Source organism: Aspergillus thermomutatus (assembly GCF_002237265.1).
Source record: "Aspergillus thermomutatus strain HMR AF 39 chromosome Unknown NODE_352, whole genome shotgun sequence".
Taxonomy (NCBI): Eukaryota; Fungi; Ascomycota; class Eurotiomycetes; order Eurotiales; family Aspergillaceae; genus Aspergillus; species Aspergillus thermomutatus.
Window position 1 is genome coordinate 1 of NW_020798402.1, and position 22008 is coordinate 22008.

The window sequence follows — 22008 nt, forward strand, 5'->3', positions numbered from 1 at the left end:
CCCTTTGACATGTCGCTAACTTCAATAGCGTTCTACGGTCTTGGTCTCAACAACTCCATCATCCTGAGTGCTATCGGGTGGAGCGGCGGCAAGAATGTCTACGAGGTCTTCTACAAGAACGCCGTCGGTAACCTGATCCTGATCTGTGCGGGTGCCATCCCCGGCTACTGGATGACCGTGGCCACCGTCGACACCATCGGCCGCAAGCCCATCCAGCTGGGCGGCTTCATCATCCTGACCATTGTCTTCATCGTGATCGGGTTCGCCTACGAGCCCCTGAAGAAATCCAACAACGGTCTGCTGGGTCTGTACGTCATCGCGCAGTTCTTCTTCAACTTCGGCCCCAACGCGACCACCTTCATGGTGCCCGGCGAGTGCTTCCCCACCCGCTACCGGTCCACCTCGCACGGTCTCTCCGCCGCGTCCGGCAAGGTGGGCGCCATCATCGCGCAGTGTGTGTTCGGACCGCTGGTGCACAAGGGCTCCAAGGACTCGTCGCAGTCGCCCTGGCTCAACCACGTCATGCAGATCTTTGCTCTGTTCATGCTGTGCGGGTGCTTCACCACTCTGCTCATTCCCGAGACCAAGCGCAAGACCCTGGAGGAGCTGTCGGGGGAGGACTTTGACAGTGATACCCTGGTGCATCCCTCTCCGATGATCCAGGCGGAGAAGAAGATGGACCAATCGACCGTTGCGGCTGTTTGATGTAGGTGAATCTTGGATAAGATGACTGGCCGATGTCATGACTAGCAATAATTAGGGAAAGCGTTCCTTTGTTGTAGATACCATAGCTAATTGTGTACTCTAATCAATTGCATCTAACAGAGTCCACATCTATACAAGAATCCACCACAGTAGATAAGCACGCAAGAGCGACAAGACACTGGACACTTCATCAGAATCTAGAACAGATTCAAATGGATTTAAACCCAGTCGCATCGTAAGAAAAACTCCCGTCTTCATTAATTTCTAAAACCAGTTAGGGCAAACGAGGTTCAGGTGGCGTTGGAATCTGTCCTTAAAACCCTGACTCCCCTCTAACTCTCTCTCTCTCACTCTCACTCTCACTCTCTCTCACTCCTCAACTCAATACCACCCACCAAACCAAACCACACCCAAAATGTCCACAAAACCCACCACCACCGCAGAAACCCAAACCCAAACTGCCAACGAAATCCCCGACCTAAAAACCTCCCCCGCCACAACCAATGCCGACCTCACCGCCGCCCACCGCCTCATCGCCGACTCCGTCGCCCAACAGCGCCAAACCGCCGCCCGCGCCCTCATCTTCCACCCGCTCTGGCTCTCCGCCATGGCCGCCCTCATCGCAGCCGTCTACAAAGCGCTCTACACTACCCCCGCCGACCTCCCGCTCATCGGGACCACGAGCGCGGGGTGCGTGATGGCGGGGTTGTTGGTTGTGCGGGCGTTGACGGGCGGGTATATCGAGGAGGCGGAGAGGGTTGGGAGGCGGGAGTGGCTTTTTCCTACTCCTACTCCTAGTTCTGGGACTGAGGGGGCTTCCGAGGGAGAGCAGGTGGTTCTGGTGACGAAGTTCGGGGAGAGGGTTATCGGGGCGGTTGTGCTGCGTGGTATTGCTGCTGCTGCTGAGGAGAAAGTGACGGGGGTTATTCGGGCGTGGACGGTTGAGAGACGGTACCGGGGGAAAGGCGTGGGTGTTGAATTGCTGGAGGAGGCGGTTGGGATGTGCAGGGAGAAGGGATGGGGGGGTCCGGTGTTTGATGAGGAGCATGCGAATGCGAAGAGGGTGTTGCCGGGGTGGTTTGATGGGGGGTTGGAGAGGAGAGAGAGGTGGGCGAGGGAGGTGCTGGAGGGGGTGAAGAAGAGTATGAAGTAGATGGCTTGAATGGATGCATAGTATTTGACTTTGTTTAATGTTTATACTCACACCCAGATGTTTGATCAAAATCTTGTATAGAACACTTGGCAGAAATAGTCATGAACTCCTTGTGCTTGAAGCATGTATCTTGAAAGATGGTGGTAGATTGACAAGAGAGGATATCATTTCTGTTCTATGGATTTGCCTGTCATCCTGGCTACTATCTGCCATACAATAAGTCTGATGAGCATACTCTATCTATTCTCCTGTCCGAGAGCCAGTATGATTTTACCAAGCTTATTTATACCTGTAGGTGATGACATATCAAAACAGATCCAACTTGCTTCATGTATCAAAATATTCTGGAGCCTACTCAAATCTGATCAATCAAGTACCTATTCAGTTCCACAGACGACGTGGAATCTCCCCAGGATACCTAAATATAGCACTCGGATACCCCGACACTCCACATGATTGGCGGTAGGACTGTTGATCAGTGTCTGACAGTCTTTGTTTTGTTGTCATGCGATGTGAGTCTGGATCATCTTCACTTCAAATAATATAACTAGCAGCCTCTGTCATCAATTCTTCTGTTCTCAATCAACACAAACAAGCTATTCATCCTTCTAGCCGACCACCCAATCCAGTACAGATATAAATACCTCCAAAATGCCATCAACAACAACCTCCACCGCCGCCTCCGCAACCTGCACAGGCAACCGCTGGGTCCTCCCTGTGCAGGACGTCGCCTGCGCCCTGCCCGCCACGGGCAACTACACCTCCGTCATGGACAAATGCTGCTCCCCCGCGGCAGTCACGAAATACAACGCCGGGTGCGACCTGTACTGTCTCGCGCAGGGCCAGAGCATGGGTGATCTGCTGGGCTGCATCAAGGAGAACGGCGGCAACGAGGATGTTTTCTGTGGGGGGCTGGTGAATGCCACCGCGACGGCGAGTTTGAGCTCGACTGCTTCGAGGACGGGGACGAAGACGGGGGCGACGGCGAGTTCGACGAGGGAGAGTGGGGGTGGTGCTGTGAAGAAGCCTGTGTGGGTGTTGGGGGTGGGATTGGTGGTGTTGGTGGTTTGTGGGATGGTTATTTGATTGATCTGTTGGTTAATCTTGTCGCTCTCTTGTATCTGGTAAGAGCTATAGCAATGCGCTGTAGGAAGTCCTTGACACAATGCGCGACTCTATACTTCAACCAGATCCAAGGCAATGAAGCAACTGGCAGAGTAGCCTTGTATGTGTCATTCCCAGTGCAGATGGCTATCTGACCATCGAACAACTGGAGCTATCCCGAATGCGCTTCGACCGTTATCCTCCGACTGAACATGGACACTTGAGAAAAGCGTGGAGTATCTGCTGTGAGGGGTGCTATCCTTCCTGCTGATTAGTATCAGTATGTGTTAGTATTCTTGAACATGCCACTGCAATGCTGCAACTGAAAATGCCACCCAGATGGACGGTCAACGGTTTGTATATCGATCATTATATTGAAAATATCCATGAGGGATGAGAGAAAGTGGCTGCTGTGTCTGCAGACCAAATCATGTACTCAGTGACTCATCCTCCGGTGTAGTTCTGTTCTGATCTGGCAAATAGCATGCGACGGTTCGATCCTCCGACGGATTCTCAAACATGGAACCATGACGCTTCAAGACAGTAGCTGTTGCAACGATTGATACATGGATCAAAAACACGAGAATTCTCAGTACTTGAAGATCAAGGTTGAACGCATGTTCTCATTATCCACTCTCAGCTGGTGGCCATGTGGACAGTGGACATGTCCGAAAGTTGAGCAATATACCCAAACAGGAAATGCCCCCAACTATACTGCACCTCCGTTCCCAAAACGGCAAAAAGCCCAACCATCGACTCCGTCCTCACCACCATTTTCGATACTACGGAATATGAACGATCGATCAATTCTCATGCTCGGCAGGAATCCCCGGCAACCCCATCCACAACCCCAAGATCCCACCCAGCAAGCCAATCGCAAACGGCTGCAACACCTTGACCCCCTTGGCCTGCGCAATCGCCCCAACAGCAAACGGCAGCACCGCGGCGCCTCCCCCTCCAAACGCCGCCGCGAAGCCAATCGCACTGACGTGCAAACTCCGCGGCAGCAACTTGGTCGCCACGACCACGACAGCAGGGAACAGCGGACCGAGGAAGAAGCCCTGGATCGAGACGGCCACGGTGGAAACATAGAAGTTCGGAACAAGCCAGAGGATGAGACCAAAGGCAATGGCGGAGACGAGATAGATCTGCTGGCATTAGCGCACATCCGTATAACCTCAAACCTCCTCCGTACGAAGCGCTGCGTACGAAGGCAAGAAGACACACAGAAATGGCCAGTTTCTCCCCCACCCTCGGAGTAACAAACCCCAGCACCACCCGGCCAACCGTAATCCCCAACCAGAACCCCGTCGCCGCCATCCCACTCGCAAAGGGCTCCCCGTGCCGCACGCGCATCATAAAGGTGACGATCCACCCGCCCAGCGCAACCTCCACGCCAACATACAACAGCAGGAAAACCGCACACAGCCAGGTAACCCGGCCCGCGCGCTTCGTGAACAGCGCCTTGCGCAGGCCGGCCCCGGCCCCGGCCCCAGCCCCCGCACTCGAATGCTGCATGTCCCGCCGGAAGACCGCCCCGGTATCGTCCCAGAAGCAGTAAACCGAGGTCCCCAGCTCGACGGCCGCGCAGCCGATCTGACCCATCGTCAAGTCAGCCACTCTCATAAGGGGAGAGAGGAAGGAGGGGAGGAAGGCAAACCATGATGTAATAGAAACACCACCACCCCACGCCCGCCTTCGTCACCAGCGCCGTCGCAACCAGCGGCGCAAGCACCGCCCCGGCCCCGTAGAACCCGTGCAGCAGGCCCAGCACCTGGTTCGCGTCCGCCATGTTGCCCACCCAGGCATTCCACCCCGAGTCCGCGAGCCCGTTGCCGAACCCCGCGAAGACGAAACTCACCACGAGAACGGGGTACGGCGGGTGCAGGCAGTTGATGATGTACGCGAGCAGATGGCACGAGGGCGCGATGAGGGCCACGCCGCGCCGCCCGAGGCGCAGGTGGATGTGGTTGTTTGTGAGCGCGGCGAGGGTATACCCGCCTAGCGGGGAGAGGAAGACGAGGGAGACGATGGTGTAGGTGAGGGAGTAGTGTTGTTCCAGCTGGGTCTGTCAGTTGTCGGGCAGTGGTCCAGTATACAGATACGTACGTAGGGGATTAGTGGCTGTTGTGCTGTCAGTTCGAACTGAAATCAAGGGACGGAGTAGAAGGGTGCTATGTGCTCACACCGTAGGCGGCGTCGTTCGCGCCCATGACGAGAAAGCCCCAGAAGGTCGCAAGGGTCTTGTAGATGTTTGACTTGGGATGGTTCCATCGTTCGATGGCGGGAAAGACGTTCCCTGGTGGTTGTGATGCTTGGGTTTGGATGTTCGCGAGCTCGTGGCTGTCTTCGTCTTCATTCCGAGTATATGTTTTTGTAGTAGTAGTAGTTGTTGTTGTTGCCATGTCGGTACAGATATCCAGAGCACCTTTCATGAAAAGATTATGGAAATTTCAGCCTGGTCGATCCATAAGCTGCTTTTATAGCCTGCCACGACTGTCAACTGGTAATCCCGATTTCCCCGATTAGGCTGAGCTCGTTCTCCACTTATTCTACCTTTTGCTACGGGGAAACTCCGGTCTACAGTGGAGACTGTGGAGGAGCCTAAGTACCTCTCTAGAGTACAAGTCTATTCTTGGCTGGGTGACTCATGACTCATGATCGGGGTAATCCTTGGCAGCAATACAGACATTGATCTCCGTTAATCCAAAACCCTGACACCCACAAAATCCGCTGCATAAGATTGGAACCCATCCTCCCCGCCCTCGTTCCCAATCACGACCTTATTCTCCCCCCTCTTCCATCCAGAGGTCAGAACCCCCAGCGTCGCTGTATCCCACCATCCCTTGCCAGGCGAATACAGCTCGCTATGCCGTCCGCTCAACGGGACCTCCAGTCGCACCGGCGCCCCGTCGTTGACGCTGACGGTGAGATTGCGCGAGTTGGACCCCCAGCCCCAGGTTGACGAGAAGCCGACCTCGTTGTTGATGTAGTCGATCTCGAGGTACTTGGATCCCGGGGTGGTGGCTGAGATCCATGTGTAGGCGTTGCTGGTGGGGTCGAGGTAGCCGATTTTCGAGCCGACGGGGTTGCAGCCGGAGGCGCAGGTGGTGTGCTGGGCGCTGCCGGTAACGCTGAAGATTGTGTTGGCGTAGTAGGTGCCTGTTGGTGGGGTAATCTGGATAGACTCGATAGGGGTGGTGTGGCGGATGGTGATGGTGTTGGATCCAGAGGCCAGGGCGATTCGGGTGGATTTGCTGGAGATCGCGAGGGTTTGGCCGGAAGAGGTCGTGATGGTGATGGTTTCGGTGGATGGTCGGGAGAAGGTGATGGTCAGCGTGTAGTTTGTACTTGTAGTAGCTGCGTAGATTGACTCGAAAGTGGTTGTTTGACTGCCTGTAGACTTGCCAAAGATTCTGGCTGGATATGAACCCGACGGGACGGTATCCTGCAACTCCAGCAGCATCGTTCCGTGTCCTGCCACCGTCGCGGAGTACGACGTTCGCACATCACGAACCACAGTCTTGCCCCAGATATTTCTGACAACTCCCGCATACTGCAGACCAACATCAGGCAGATCGAGCGTGAGCTCCCTCGACTCATTTCTCCAGTTGATGACCGCCACCACCGTCCTGTTGCCCGACAGTGGTCCACTCCACACCTCATACCCTTCGTCCGACCACCTCCGCCTCAGACTCGCGCTCACCCCCAGCTCATCCTGATTAAACCCAACGACTTCCTCCTGCTTCAGCACCTCCAACGACGCCTGGGTGATACTAGTGACATCATCTTTCAAGGCCGCCCCAATAATCAACGGGCTCTTCAGAATCGCCCACAGCGAGAAATGCGTCTGCTCCTCCGGCACCGAAAACACCCCATTCCCCACCTCCAGCATATCCAGATCCGGCCACTGACCAGGCCCAGCAAAGTCGGTTTGCGGAACGGCCTGGTTCAGCGTTCGGAAGATGCTTCGCCACGCGGGGATAATGTCGTTGCCGATGCGCCAGGAATGGCCGAGCTCAGGCGCCCAAAGAGCGGGAAAGTCGATACCCCATTCGCAGATCTGGAAGAGGATTGGCCGGTTGACGCGGGAGAGGGCGGAGGACATATTTGCGTAGCGGGGACGGGGAGATGTGCTAGGCTCATAGTTGACATTCGGGTAGTTGGTGGCGGCGTCGGAGTAGCAGTTGTCATCTACACGGTCAGCGGGTCTCTATCTTCAAGAGACGAACATACACTTTAATGAGTCCACCTCCCACTCAGCGAACGTTTGCGCATCCTGTTCTTCGTGGTCTGCTAAATTAGCGAAGCCAAAATCAAGGACGATGGGACTTACACAAGCTGCCGACTTGGTCTGGGGGACTCCCGCACAATTTGATCCCCGAGTCCTGGTAAACGCCAAACAGCAGCCCTAATCCGTGGAGATATCTTCCCATGGCGGGAAACCCGCTTGGAAACGAGGTCTCGTTCCAGGTCAAGGTGCCATTCGGCAGCCGATCAGCTACCGTCCAGCCGCAGTCGGTGGTCACGTAGCGGTAGCCTAGTGAGGAGAGTCCTAGATCGACCAGCGCTCTGGCGTTGGAGTATACTATGGTTTCATTAGGCGTGCATGCATAGTGGTTGTAAGTGTTCCACCTGGCTAGTCAGTACAAGTCAATCTTCAGCAGGAGCAACATACCCCATAGGTGGTGTCTTAGCCAGGCCATTGTTGAGACGTGGATGAAGAGAACCAGCCGCGAGAACTGGCGAAAGTAATAGGAGTGTGACAATGGACTCCATCTTGCTGCTGTGGACAACAGACTGAAATGAATCAAGCTATTTATATTCTTTATGCTAAACTGGCTAATAACCCAATTCGGCGTAGTTCCTGTGGTACATCGCCTGAACCTTGTCGATATGCGGAGAATTTCCCAGTTGGGAGTCGAGCAAATGCAGATCATTCAAAAAGCGGGGAAATCGCGGTTGAATATAATAGCATTCTGCAGGATAAACGAAGCCATTGCCTCCTTTGAATGCCCAAGCGTGTTGCAAATCATGTCGACCGCTTCTCGGGAGCCATCGCAGCAGCTCTGCCGTGTCCTGTGATCTTCAGAGATTAATATCCTTCAAAGGTATGTTAAATTGGATTGTCTCGCAATCCTCAAGAGCTTGGATCCCCCTAGTAAAGGTGTATTGGTAAGTCAAGGGTTGATTGCGGGATGAAACATCCCATTACGGTTCCCTCCTCAGTTTGATGCCAGATTGACAGGCTCAAAGCTATGTCAACTCTTCTGACCAAAAAAGTGATCAATCCGTTTCTGCCGCTGATCAAAAGTGGCACTCCCGACTCCTCCCTGCGTACGCTGAAGATCCGCCAGATGCGCTCGAGTATTCACCCCAAGCACCTGCAACGAATACCCACCCAGAACCGGCATGTCCGAATCTCCTACCAGAGGACTCAATCTCGGACGAACCAACACCTCCAAGTACCCCGTATTCGTCCAGACCGGATTAAACGCGTTAATATCCGCGTCTCCCCCAATCCGAACATCGCCCGGAGGGAAACAGGCGAGTAGAGCGCGCCACAGACTCCGTAGAAGTAGCCCGTGCGAGACAACAGCAACGGCAGCCTCGTCACCAGTCTCGTCACCCTCGATAAGCAAGGGGAGTAAGAAGTCAGCGAGAAATGTATTTGCGCGCTGGCGCATGGAGGCCTCGGATTCCGGCTGCTTGGGGACAATGCTCGATTCCCAGGTTGGATGCCACTTTTTCCCCTCGAGGGAGCCAAAGTCGCGTTCGCGGAGGGATGGCAGGAGTACCGGGGTTAATTCTGGCTGGTGGGCGCTGAGACCTTGGGCCGTGAGAACGGCTCTGGAGAGATCTGACGAGAAGATATGGCTGAATTTGATGTTTTGGGAGGCGAAATATCTCCCCAGACGGGTGATCTGGAGGGCGCCGTGATTTGTCAGGGGGGAGTCTTTGATCCCGGCTCTGTTGGCGTTAGTGATTGTAGGACAAGTAGGAGGGTGGCTTACAATCTATGAGCGACATTATCGACTGTTTCCGCATGACGGATGAGATAGAGTTTCATCTTGATGCTTAAAGCAAAATGAGGATGCTGGGAGATGGTTGTTGGATGAAAAGACTGTTTTCGGGTGGCGGATTTTACTGGGGATTGCTCGCGGAGATGCCTAAGGTGAGTCATGCTTCTCCATCTGATACACCATGCACAAATGATTCTTCTGCCTCTCTCATCGTGTATACATTTGTACTCTCGAATAATATGTCACTAAAAAGATAGCTATGATCGATGTAATTTCAAGATAAACCCTCTGAGAGGCAACCGGCTCTTCATAATACTAATGGGTTTATTTATGGCATCTCTAATCTCTATAGCCCTAGGACTCTACCTGGGAGGTTCATCAGCGATACCTTCTCATCCAAGCCCATTGATACTAGTTATTGAGGCCTTATGAATGGCACACTGGGAATTATGGTGCCGCTAGATCTTGGATCTCAACCTAAGTCTCTGAAAGCCCAGAGCAATATTTCGGTGGCCGTCTTTCCAATAAAAAGGGTATTTAAATCATCCTGTGTACACCTCGTCAGCTACAACAGGCAGTTTTTTTGCATGCTGACTTGATCTCAGATTAGAATCTCGCAGGTACCTTTCATCCCTAGAAGAGAAGGAGAGAGGAAACTTCTGTCATCTGTGAAGATGATGCTTTCTTAGCTTCCAGAGAGAGATAGACTGGGGAGAACTGATAGAGCATTCACTTCTTAGACTGAAACAAGTGTCCAATGTTCAGAATGTATATTAACACAAGGACTAGAATCCTGGAAATTTTCGTAAAATCATGTTCATATGCTAGGTCGACATTCACCTCCATGATAAAGTCCATTCACCAGCTATCCAGAATAGTGAATGTGAGAAGTGTCCATTCCATTCCTAATCCCCTCAAGCAGCTTTCCTCCTCATCCATACTCCCCCGACTCGCTCCTTGATAACCTCGTTACTCAGAACACCATGGAGCTACACGTCCATTTTATCCATGGCTATTATGAGGGTCCAATTCAGAAAAGCTGGTACTTATCAGGCAAGACACTCAACGCAGAGCCGGGAGGCACGGATTTGCAGATGGCGAAACCTCGCCAAGCTCTCCACCTCCCGAACTAATCAGCCAGGAAGAGCTCATAATGCTCAGAAGAGTCTTGTTAATCTCTCTAGTGCTTCAGTCATACCTAAGAGCATCCATGACACCATTCACTTTTGACTTTCTTGCCTGCAGTGTGTCAGACTTTGTCCTTCAAAGTGGCAGTATGAGAATTTACGCAAGTTCACGGTTTGAAAGTAACGATCATCTTGTGCTTGGGAATAAGGACAGTCGTGATTTCACCTGTAAGTCCTGGAAATTCTGCATACGTATGGATTTGCCCCTGACTAATGGTTTCAAGACTTTTGGCAAGAGCAGGAACAATCCGGCGAAAATAGGCAGTATGGTCTTTGAGTGAGGAAATACTCGAAAGAGCAATCTCTTTCAGCAACTCACAGATATGCTTCGCAATGGTCTCATGTCTCTCGTCTACCTGCTTTTGAGCAGACGAAGGTAAGCACATATAGCCCGATACACTTTCAAGTAGATGACTGAGGGATAACTTTTACTGGATCGAGAAGCCTGGAGTTAACCAGTGCATCCAAAGACCTTGGTAGGCAAACAACTATCGATATGCAATCGGCAAGCGGGATCCGGCATCCATAACAGACGTTGCAGATTTCACTGTGTATCCAAGTTTCACTCACAAAGGAAATAAGCGTCAATTTATATGCCCGCTGGTGGCTGAACACTTCTGAGGGAGAAACGCAGACTGCCATTACCATTCTATGCAGAAGAGAAGGAAGGCAATCACAATTAAGAGGTGGGAGTTGATCGGCCAGCTAACAAGAGGAGATCCGGGGAAGAGGGTGCCTGAGGTGCTTCAGAAGGTGGGTATAGCCAGGGCGATGATGCCCTATTTCACATCACTGGGGCTCCCCTGGTAATAGAATTTGAGAAATTGTTCCTTCAACCTGCTGAGAAAGATGAAGGCAAGGGGACATCATCATAGATCAAGACGACTTGGTCAGATGGCAAGGCTCATTAAGCAGATGAGTTTCTCCGCCCGACATATATGAAATTATCCAGGTATATGTCCAGAAGTAGCAAGGGAAACGACAATATCCCACGGTTGTCCAGTGTTCGACGGGCTGGCATGAGCCTCGCGAGCATTAACGATTTTTCCAATGACATGGCATGCACACTGAGCTCAATGCCCCATTCGGAAAGTTCCCAACGTCGTTCACGCTGACAGTAGGTAGTATATATGCTATCTTTCAGAGTTTCAATTTCTGACGGATGCGCTCTGTATAGGATGTGTCCAACATATACTTGTTAACGAATGATCAGCGTTCCTTCTGGGGTATAACACTCCTTTTCCAAAATCTATGTTGACATCCACGAGAGGAGGGCGCCGACGCCAATGTGAAAGATTTCGCAGGGCAGTCGTCGACTACAACGACTTCGCAAAAGCAGACTTCGCCAATCGTGATACTTTGTGGCGCGGCTTCATAATTAGTATTAACGCGCTATGGTCGAATCATGCCAACGCAGCTTCATGACGTTCGCCAGAGATGGTTTGGCCATGCTCGTGGCACCTGGATCTTTAATGGATTGATAAACCAGTCTGAGAATAAACTTATGGACATCGGTGTAGGAACAAGTATGTCCTTTGCTCTGTGGTTTATTGTCAGTGTGCTAATAAAGGACCGTTAAGGGGCACGGAATACTGAGGATATGCGAAGCAGTCATCGAGATATGGCGGCATATACCACCGAATACCCCAAGCCCTGTCACCAGACAGTTTAATGGCCTCCGTTAGCAGCTAGCGTTTCTCTCTCTCTCACTCTCAATCTTAGAGCAAAGAATCTTTCAGGCTGATCTATCAGCAAAGTCCAATTACCAAGCCATCACTACGTTCGTTCCACAATGGCCTCCAGAACCCATAACAATCCTGAGGAATTCGCCATTCCCGAGAATATCGAGAGCTGGATAGAACTTTGGGAGACCCATAAGCTCAAGAAATGACCTTGAGCAGTTTGGGGGATCTGCGCTCAGGATCAAAGATCAGTCACGCCCAATTTATCCTATTTCGGGCACTCTGGTTGCGCCTGAACAACCCGGAACAGCTCAAGGCCGCGTCTGGTATTCAGGAAAGGCATTGGATCGAATAACTCTTCTGTGCATAGGGAGTGGTAGCAAGCGCAGATCGGATCACCGACGCTCCAATGACCATTCCTTTCAAGCCTGTATGATGGGGCAACTGGACTGGATGAAACAGATATGTTCATGACAGTATCAGAATTCTGCGGCTTATTGCACAAGCATCTTGTTGATCAAGTCCCAAACCAACCCAAACAAATTTGTGTGGAACAGAAGAAGCTGAGAAGGTTAGAGCTTTAACATCATGGCTTGGATTCCACTGGGTAGAATTCGCCCTTGATCCTGAAAATATCCCACTGGTTTGCAGCAAGCTGAAAAGGGGTCTGGTTACAAAGGGGGTTGCCACAGGAATTAAGGGTGGTGCTCAAGTTGATAAGACGCCACTGCACTATTTCTTTGAAAATAGTAAAGCAAGCACTGGGGAGAGACGCACCTGGTTGGGGGTCAGTATTGCACAAGTGTTGTCCAAGCCCGGAGAGTGTCATGGGCTCCGTTGGCATGTCTCTGGATGTATCCAAGCTCTAGGAAGTCCGCGTCTCTGAATTGCGAACAGGGAAACTCACCTCAAGCTCCGACAGCTGTACGACCTCTACTTTTTTGAGGATGAAAATTCTCCTCTCTTCAAACAAGTTACCTGACCTGGCAATGCAATCAGAAGCAATTGATGGTGGGAAGAAACGACAGTTTGACGACGTCACGCTAGGTGACCCTCATTCGGCGAAGAGGCACCAAGGTCCTCGAGAGGGAGAGGGTGGAACTCAGTCGAGATGGAACCACATTCTGTCCAATCCTTCAGTGGAAAGTGTGTGCATACTGGAGCTTGGGACCAGACGTTGCTCTTACTCGGTGAAAGCTGCAGTTATTATGCAGGAACGTCCACTTGTTCTCCGAAGGAACGTCAACGAGTGTTGTTGACCAAGCCATTGGACGGGTCTGCCGGCTGGGGCAGAGGAAGATCGTCCTTGTCAACGACTACCAAGTTGAGAAGTTCTTTGACATTACCCTGATGCTTCGAAACAAGTCGCAGGCTGTTCTTGGGCTTCTGAGATGAAGGACAGATGACATACTCGAGGTCAGTCCGGCGTCGAAACCAGGCTTGTCACCCACCGAGACCATATCCCTTCTTCCAATGGCAAGATAGTTTAGGAGTTTATATATGTCTGTCATCGGTCCAAAGGCGTCTGGAAAGACGCGGGCTATTCCGCGATAAGCCATGTACGGGACCTTGCTGCCCTAACAATTATCTCAGAAAGAGCCAATCAGTCACCGATTCTACCACAGATCATTTCTTCACAATTGTGATCGAGAGTGGCTGGTCTGAGTCCTCTGGGAAGCTGAAGACAGTGTGCAGCGGGTCTATTGGTTGAATCTGATGAGGAGCAGGATCCTTAACTTGAACCTCTCCCAGCTCGGTTCCCGGACGGTCCTAAGGTAGCGAACTCTATCAAACAAGCGTTGGATGAGGCGGGACGCCTGATGTTCGGATTGAATGAATCTAACTGTGGCCCCCGTCCTATCGACACCCACAACACAATCCCAAAGCACAACCTCTCATTCACTTTGATCACCGATCGACCCAGACTTACCTGATGGCCCACGAAGAGGCATACCAGGGGATCAGCGGAATAATTCTCAAGAAACTCGCGGCCATGAATGATCTCAATAATCAGCTGCAACTGCTAGACAGTGCTGATGTCATGACTCCTTCGCGCACCAAACGGCAAGACTTCAACAAGTCGCAAAGCCATTTATACAGTGATTTTTTTCCACAGCTCGAAGTGCTTCTCACAAAAATGCCAGCCACTGAGGCCCACAAACTAGCACACCTGGGAATCCACAATACGCTTGTCACGATGCTCACAGCCATGAATGTCCACCATCAGCTGCTATCGCTCGGAAGGGCCAATGTCGTGACTCCCTCTCACACAAAACAGCCCAACCAATCATACTTGCCTGAGCAGCTCCCGTGCGTACTCGGAGAGCCAGAGCAAGCTGTGACTTTTGACAAACGGGGTGTCACAATGATTCGTGTCTTGCCGACGGTCAACCCGCATTACAGCTGTTCCTAAGTGGTAATTTGGCTTTCGAACTCAGCTGCTGTGATGTGGCAGTGCTTTTCTGCCAAACAGCAAGCTATATAATTCATGAAATTCCCACTAGGTTCCTAGAATCAATCAAACTGAATAATGTCAACCCGAGGTATGCTAGTCATTATCTGTCAGCCATTAAACCACTCAGCCAAAAAGGTGTCTAGACAACCATTTCTAGCATAGTAGGAACAACAGCGCAGATTCTGGTTAACATTATCATAGGATCCCCTTTACTGAGAGTATAGAGATAGTACTCCCATACCACAACGTGTCCTAGTAGTCAACTGGCTCAATAGACACATATCAAGCATCGTATTCGAAGTAAGGTACCTAATAACTACGAACAGTAGGTAATATGGCCTACTCTTATTACTGACATGGTAAGCACACGTGATGGTGCTGCCTAATCTCCTGCCTACCCAAGTAAGTTCAAGACAACAACTCTACACTACATCTGCGGTACGGTCTCTCAAAGACAAGCAGACACATTCTATTCCTCCTTTTAAGTCTAATCATTCAACAATTCATCTGTCAGGTCTCCAGCGAATCAAACCCATGCCTGCGAACAAGCTCCCCATCGACCTAACCGCCGAGATATCCAAAGTCGCCAAAGCCTCTCGGTTGCAAAACGGTCTCCCCAGCTCGATGCGAGCTCTACCTGCCATCGCATTATTTGCAGGGACGGCATTGTCCAAGACTACAGGAACCTCCAATGTCGTTGAGAAATGGATGCTGGGGGATGACGAAGTCCCTCTGCTTGGAAGTCTGACTGTGGGAACCACGGACAAGAAAGTCGAGGGGCGGACGGTCGAGGGACAATGTAACCAGCAAGGAGGCTTTGATCAGAGGACTAAGATGGATTGTAGATGATAGGCACAAAGATGGGTCATGAGCATGAAGCATTCATCTATACCGGACCACCCAAATCTATAACTATTTGGGTTTTAGCATAATATAGCTGGTTTTGCCTTGTGAGCTACAGCAATGTGTATGTGGGTCATTCTGCGAGCAGAATGAATCTGATTGTTTACCTACCCTTCTTGTGAAATGGTTTGGAGTAGGACGACACTAGAGAACTTGGTAGAAATATAGGAGGTTAGTGGAAGATTCTCGGCCAGCCGAGATCTCGGCAGCTACTTCGTGGTGATTACCTATGTCTGAGTACTTACAGCGAACATACCAGCAAGAGAGCAGATACATGCAGCCTGGAAAAACCCAGCCGCAAAGGCCCCCAGGAGAACTCTCATGGCTGGAACTTGTCTCCGGATTTCGGCGGACCCCAATCCCTGTTATCCTATTAGCTAACATACATGTTGGCCGGAAGTGCGCCATCACATACGCATCTCTACAATAAGCTCTAAGCCTGATGTGGAGGATCTCAAGACAAGCCCACAAGGCACTCAATGGCCACCAGAAGTGTGCTTTCAACTTTGTTCGAAGCTTGGGCCCATTAAAGGCAATGAGGCATACAACGGATGCCTTAGCGCGTCGCTTAGAAAGTGGCCGATTTGAAGCCAACCGCTATCACGCTGGCCCAGATGCCTTTAGCCTCATCGGATCCGACTCGCCTAACCACCACGCCAATTATGGTCAGCCAGGAGCCAAGTGAAGCTATTCGGATCCGACCCCCGCAAAGATCTGCACCCCGCCATATGGACCCCAAGAAGCCCCAAGATGAAGCCCACTAGGGCAATAAGAAATTCAATCGACCCCACAAGTCTTCAGCACTAAAAGAGCCCAAACTAGAAATGAGCTCACGAAGAGTAGGTCAGTTCCGACTCGGTTAACCACAACGCAAATGTGATCAGCCAGGGGAGGTGAAGCTGTTCAGATCTGTCCAAATCTAATATCAATAGACCAAAAAGGTTCTTTAATTAGGGATTACATATGACAATTACGGCCATTTATATCAACGGGATCTAAGCTACCCCAGAAAATCATCTATACCCCACAGTATGGTCTCCCCAAGATGAAGCTTGAGCTAAGGAAACCATTCGACCCCACAAGTGTTCGGCTGAATAGTCTCTAGGCCAATTAGGAACAAACTTATGGAAGTAGAGATCAGATCCGCCATGGAGAAATGATACTCTGGGGTAAATTTCTTCAGGAAAATGCGGGGTGCATGGTGATATCTCCCTGTCTTTTGTCGATGCTGCATTTCGTGGGACATCTGCCCCAACGAACTGGAAACTATAAATGCAGGTGTTCTTCCCTTCGTTATGACCTTTACCCAGCGTCGACTCCTCATATCATCCAAAGAATAAAACGTCACCTCTCATCTGCAGAAACAATGCCGAGCTTTGCTACTTTCCTAGGGCTGGCCCTGTCTGGAGCAGCCAGTGCATCTGCTGCCGCGCTCGGTGCATATAACATAGACCCGAATTCAGTTTCTGTCTCCGGGCTCTCCAGCGGCGGATTCATGTCTGTGCAGCTTGGTGTTGCATACTCTGACACTTTCAAGGTCGGTTTCGGGGTCTTTGCTGGAGGGCCGTATGATTGCGCTCGCGACCAATCGGTAAGTCGTTACATGCTTCCACGTCCTAGAGATAGTCGCTCGTCAATTAAATGGATATACTGACGCGAGCATAGTACACTTCGTGCATGTACAATCAAAGCCCGTCCATCACGGCCCCTGTCGCCAACATGAAGAGCTGGAGCGGTAGCCAGATCAACCCGGTCAGCAACCTCGCAAGCCGCAAGATCTACATGTGGACCGGATCGGCCGACACCACGGTTGGTCCAAACGTGATGAGCCAGCTGAAGGCGCAGTTGGCGAACTTTGACACTGCGGCCAACGTCTCGTATATCACGACAAGCGGTGCGGTCCATACCTTTCCCACCGACTTTGACGGATCCGGCGACAACTCGTGCAGCTCGTCTGTCTCCCCCTATATCAGTAACTGTCAGTACGACGGCGCAGGAGCTGTCCTAAAATGGATGTACGGATCGTTGAATGCTAGAAACACGGGCACACTGTCGGGCTCGATTGTGTCCTTCAGCCAAACGGGCGAGTACGGTGCCAGCGGAATGGACACCACCGGATATCTATACATTCCCAAGGCCTGCCAGGCTGGTTCTTCAACCGTTTGCAAGCTGCATGTTGCCCTGCATGGCTGCCTGCAGGGCTACAGCAAGATTGGAAACGATTTCATTTCTAACACCGGGTACAACATGTGGGCCGATACCAACAACATCATCATTCTCTACCCGCAAGCAGTTGCGGATAACACCATGCACACCATCTGGACTGGAATGTCGCTATCCAACCCGAACGGTTGCTGGGACTGGGTTGGCTGGTATGGAACAAACGCTGACCAGCTCGGAGGTGAGTTTACAAAGGAAACTTACGGAGTTTGATTGAGGTCAGACCTGTATACTGATTTACTGGCTCTGCTCAGGCGTCCAAATGGCTGCGATTGTGAACCAAGTCGCCCGGATTGTCAGCGGTTACGGGGGCGCCAGCAGCAGTTCCTCATCGACTACTGCTGCCTCCACCACTACTGCTACTACCCTCACGACTACGACTGGCTCTAAAACAACTACTACCACCGTGACCCCGACCGCTGTTGCCCCGTTGTATGGACAGTGTGGTGGACTCGGCTGGACGGGCCCAACGGCTTGTGCCACCGGTGTTTGCACGGCCTATAGCTCTTATTATGCCCAGTGTCTCCTGGTAGTGTAGGCATTTGACTTGAAAGGCAAAAAAGGACGAGGTTGTGCTCATCTAGGCAAAGTGGACTTCAATGATGTTGTGTCTTTGCTATTCTTTATCGATCTCATCCTCCCATAACCTTTAATTGACCGTATTGAGGCCCATCCATGCCATTTCTGCATCATCGTCAAGTCGTCTTAATCTATGACCACGTCTTCCTCGCCTTTCTCCTTCTCGCCAGGTCGAAGGAACAATTTCTCGAATTCTACTACCAGGGGACTGAATCTGTCTTGCATATTTTCGCCCTGCCAAACAGTAGAATAGAGCAAGGATGGATGGATGGCGCCAAGGGGATCTTACAGCATGGTAATTCCCATACTGATAGATTGTCATATTCGGTAATAGTTAACACCTGCTCCCAACAAGTGTAGACTGTAGATTGCTAGCACCGAATACGGACCAAGGGACATAGGCTGGGAGATATAGTCAAAGTGGACTTCAATGCTCGGGTCCGTAGAATCCCGTCTTCACTATTCTTCATCGCCAGATTGCTACGTCCGCGGGGTAGGGGGTCTCCTGGGTATGACCTTCGGGGCTGAACTTTCTTCAGAGTACGAACATCGCCGAGAAACCACTGCTACCATACAGAGAACCCGCTTAGGTTTCCTCTAGCACCAAGGAAAAGGTATCTTCAAGGTCGCGTAAGCCAGAGTTACCGTCGGGGAGAACGCTCTTCAAAGGGATGCCATCCTCGCATATGGTCCGAAGGCTACTATCCTGCAGGATGTTACAATGGCGGTTAGCATCAAACTAATGAGAGTTGACAAAACAGGATGGGAGAATACATACAGGTCCTCGGGGGAATCCCACGCGCCGTCCTTTCCAAGATAGTAGTAGGCACACTTGGAACCCTTTCCGTTCCAAATGCAATTGGCACAAGCACCGCCGAACAGGGCCCGCTTGCTCAAACCAGGAGAGGAGTACTCAGGCGAGACGACGCACGGAAGGTTCCAGCGTTCCCGTTGCATTGATCGCAGCGCTCGTCGCAAATCATACCTCTTTGTGCCGGATTTGTCAAAGGACCACTCTATATCTCGCACAACATCCAGCAGGGTGACACACGATCGCTCAGTACGACTTAAAGGAAACACAGCATCACGCGCAGCAGCCTCAACTGCTCCACGTCGGTCAGGGATAGACAAAGACCTCATCAACGAATGGTAATCGAAGGGAGAAAGGGAACTCAGGAGTTGGGATTGTCGTCTCCTGGGATCAGACGAAGGAGATGCTGGCCCATGCACCAGTGGCTTGAGGAGGTCGTGGAGTTGGGCGGCTAACTGGGGCAGCGCCTTGATGATATTGTTACACTCTATCCACCTCGACATGGAGTGTTCCTGAAACAACACCCACGCCTTCTGTGGTTCCCGCTGACCGAGGGGTTCAGTCCGCCATAGAGAGTGTTAAGGTTAAGCAGGGGCTCAAGTAGAACAACGCAGCTACACTGGCTGTGTAGGTTAAGACTGTGCGCACCACATTGGTATGAAGTGAGGAGGACTTCGCACTTGGAGTCAGCGTTGGTAAACTGCTTCGCAGCCTCGCGTCGTGCGGTCTTGCTCATTTGCGCCTATATGGTCACATAGCTCACACCAAGGCTATTGAGCAACATTTCTGTAAGCCACATTACGATCGGCCAGTGGACGAAGAGCAGAAACCTCAGACGCCACGCCCCTGACGCTGGCTGGCGCCAAAAACCCTCAGTCCAAAAGATGCGCATCAGGTAACGTAGCTTAACTGTGTCGGCCATGAGATAGTGCGCCTCCGCCAGCCGGGTGCGGACCGTCCTCTGTATCCGCATTTATCAAACCAATTGGCCTGTTTACGGTTCAGGTCTTCAGGATAGCGATAAATCGAGGTACCGTAGTGCCTCCCTTCAGGTTCGTCGATGGTACGACGTAGCGGAAGGTCAAGGTTACGCCACGCGCGCAGTACCAGCGGGAAATCGCGGTCTCCTTCGCCACATTCGCTATGTCCTGTGCCTGCAGGGTGATTAGCGGCTTAGCGGCAGAAGTACAATAAGTATCGGGATGCACTTACCGTAGGGATGAGGTTTGGTTGTGCGACAGTCAAGTATAAGCCAGTCTGTGATATGGCCATCCTGAATCCACTTGTAGTATCGACCTCATCCAGCCCAATTTATTCAACCGTATTGAGTCCCATCCATACATGTTCTGCAATCATGGTCAAGTCGTCTTGATCTATGACCACATCTTCCTCACCTTTCTCCTTCGCGGCGGGTCGGAGGAACAACTTCCTAAATTCTATCACCAGGGGGGCCTCAGTAATGTGAATTGGCGCATCATCACCCCCTCTGACACAACCACCTTCTGCACCACCTTGGGCACCTTTCTCTCTGGATCCCCTCTTGTCGGGCGGCTGATCAAGTCCCACTTCTCAAAAGTGATTCCTTTGCTTCTCTTCCACACTGAGATGGTGAGGACAGTTTCTACCTCCCCGCCGGAAGCATTCAGCCACCAGCGGGCATCGCTGGCCAGCTTGCTTTCGGCCTCTGAGTAGGCACTCTGAATCAGTACTGATGGCCACTGAGTAGAGCGGCTGGCCGGGATCTGCCTTGGCTTGTATGACTGGGTAGGCTGCTTAATGCGAGAAGGAGTCATAACATCAGTCCTTCCAAGCGATCGCAGCTGATGGCGGATATTCATGGCCGCGAGCCTCATGATAAGTGTATTATGGATCCCCAGGTGTGCTCCTTCGGTCGCCTGGGTGGCTGGCATTTTGGCGAGGAGAACTTGGAGCTGTGGGAAAAAATCACTGTATAAATAACTCTGCTCATCGTCAAAGTCATGCAGGAAGGTCTGCTCGTCGATGTTGGAGAAGATCACGTAGGGGTGTTTTGATTCCGCTGCTTCTTTGTAGACAATGTCCCGACAGTGTTGGATGCCCTGGTAGGGATATTCACTGGTAGTGGGACTCACCCCGAGGGCTCGGCGGCTGATGCTGTCTGTATTCACTGCCATTTTGGAAAGGAGGGAAACTGGCTGTATTCACTTTCTAGACTGGAAAGGCTTGAGTTATGAGAGGTGATGTATGTAGACATATACACTTCCATCTGCTACCACCTGATATGGAATCCTGGATATTCTGAGGATACAGTTGATCCAGAAAATGAATCCTTAACACTTTAATGACTTCAGCATGATGCCATTACTTACAATCTCTATCAAAATACTTAGCTGATGTCTGATGAACCCGCCTGCACAAAACCACTCAGCAGTAGAAACTTATAGATACATTAATAGAGTAAGATTGAGTAGTGATACAGCAACACCCCCTGGGTATATAGCGGACCCTAGGTTTTGGGATGTCACATGACTGTTAGCTGCCTTATTGGGTAAGAGGTGTCAGAATATCCTCAGGGGGGTTCGTTGTATCACTACCCTTAGATTATAGACATTATGGGCGGTTATTGGTGGACTGGGCATTGACTTCTTCACTTTCCTAATAATAGACCAGGAATCCATCGAGCTCGAGCCTGGTGGCCCGGTGGGAACCCGTCCTATCTCCACTGGCGCAGATCATCAACGGAAGACAGATCAATTCCTATCACGTGCATATCCTTTGATTAGCACGTGACCCCTGTCAAACACTTCAACTGTCGCATATAGTAGATACCCCTGATTCCACCTCAGCCCAAGTGTCATAACTTACGGGCGTCTCTTACTCGGTCCTATTCCAGCGCTCTGCCTCGCCCTACGCGTCCAGTCGCGTGAAAACGCGCTTGGCGGAGATGGCTCAGAACCGCACCCGACATGAAGGGCCCCTACAAGCAGCTCTTCAAGAGTCTACGGATGCCGCCGCAACCAGAGCCACAGAAGGACAGAAGATCTTCAGTCCCATTGCAGCTTTCCTGGATAAACACCGTGCTCAGTCCTCCAGTCTTGCACCGCACCTACAGAGTGCTCTCGCCCTCTTGAGCAACGATCTTGCTGCAGTGGCTCAACGCCACTTCAATGCCTTTATCAGCGGCATAGATGTAAGCGAGATTTGCAG

At 51.4% G+C, this 22008-nt stretch overlaps 8 protein-coding genes across 8 annotated transcripts; 4 read left to right on the forward strand and 4 right to left on the reverse strand.

Moving 5' to 3' along the window:
• Nucleotides 1-9: 9 nt before the first annotated feature.
• On the forward strand, nucleotides 10-705 carry PHO84 (Inorganic phosphate transporter pho84; the record flags this gene model as incomplete). Its single annotated transcript, XM_026753626.1, has 1 exon — nucleotides 10-705. The coding sequence occupies one exon, from the start codon at nucleotides 10-12 to the stop codon at nucleotides 703-705; it is 696 nt and encodes a 231-aa protein (XP_026610147.1).
• A 415-nt stretch (nucleotides 706-1120) lies between these two features.
• On the forward strand, nucleotides 1121-1858 carry CDV56_100350 (uncharacterized protein; the record flags this gene model as incomplete). Its single annotated transcript, XM_026753969.1, has 1 exon — nucleotides 1121-1858. One exon carries the CDS (start codon nucleotides 1121-1123, stop codon nucleotides 1856-1858), a length of 738 nt encoding a protein of 245 aa, XP_026610148.1.
• A 651-nt stretch (nucleotides 1859-2509) lies between these two features.
• CDV56_100559 (uncharacterized protein) lies at nucleotides 2510-2944 on the forward strand (the record flags this gene model as incomplete). The annotated part of the gene is made up of 1 exon (XM_026754178.1): nucleotides 2510-2944. The coding sequence occupies one exon, from the start codon at nucleotides 2510-2512 to the stop codon at nucleotides 2942-2944; it is 435 nt and encodes a 144-aa protein (XP_026610149.1).
• Nucleotides 2945-3765: 821 nt separating this feature from the next.
• On the reverse strand, nucleotides 3766-5367 carry CDV56_100785 (putative MFS transporter; the record flags this gene model as incomplete). Its single annotated transcript, XM_026754404.1, has 5 exons — nucleotides 3766-4110; nucleotides 4172-4558; nucleotides 4623-5024; nucleotides 5072-5086; nucleotides 5149-5367. 5 exons carry the CDS (start codon nucleotides 5365-5367, stop codon nucleotides 3766-3768), a joined length of 1368 nt encoding a protein of 455 aa, XP_026610150.1.
• Nucleotides 5368-5663: 296 nt separating this feature from the next.
• CDV56_101065 (alpha-galactosidase D) lies at nucleotides 5664-7741 on the reverse strand (the record flags this gene model as incomplete). The annotated part of the gene is made up of 4 exons (XM_026754684.1): nucleotides 5664-7156; nucleotides 7199-7255; nucleotides 7299-7597; nucleotides 7641-7741. The coding sequence occupies 4 exons, from the start codon at nucleotides 7739-7741 to the stop codon at nucleotides 5664-5666; spliced, it is 1950 nt and encodes a 649-aa protein (XP_026610151.1).
• Nucleotides 7742-8223: 482 nt separating this feature from the next.
• Nucleotides 8224-9032, reverse strand: CDV56_101452 (phosphoglycerate mutase; the record flags this gene model as incomplete). Its single annotated transcript, XM_026755071.1, has 2 exons — nucleotides 8224-8932; nucleotides 8977-9032. The coding sequence occupies 2 exons, from the start codon at nucleotides 9030-9032 to the stop codon at nucleotides 8224-8226; spliced, it is 765 nt and encodes a 254-aa protein (XP_026610152.1).
• Nucleotides 9033-16578: 7546 nt separating this feature from the next.
• Nucleotides 16579-17970, forward strand: CDV56_102594 (putative polyhydroxybutyrate depolymerase; the record flags this gene model as incomplete). Its single annotated transcript, XM_026756213.1, has 3 exons — nucleotides 16579-16803; nucleotides 16878-17613; nucleotides 17687-17970. 3 exons carry the CDS (start codon nucleotides 16579-16581, stop codon nucleotides 17968-17970), a joined length of 1245 nt encoding a protein of 414 aa, XP_026610153.1.
• A 627-nt stretch (nucleotides 17971-18597) lies between these two features.
• Nucleotides 18598-20975, reverse strand: CDV56_102843 (uncharacterized protein; the record flags this gene model as incomplete). The annotated part of the gene is made up of 8 exons (XM_026756462.1): nucleotides 18598-18712; nucleotides 18790-19367; nucleotides 19433-19564; nucleotides 19625-19783; nucleotides 19857-19976; nucleotides 20035-20079; nucleotides 20164-20251; nucleotides 20314-20975. 8 exons carry the CDS (start codon nucleotides 20973-20975, stop codon nucleotides 18598-18600), a joined length of 1899 nt encoding a protein of 632 aa, XP_026610154.1.
• Nucleotides 20976-22008: the final 1033 nt, after the last annotated feature.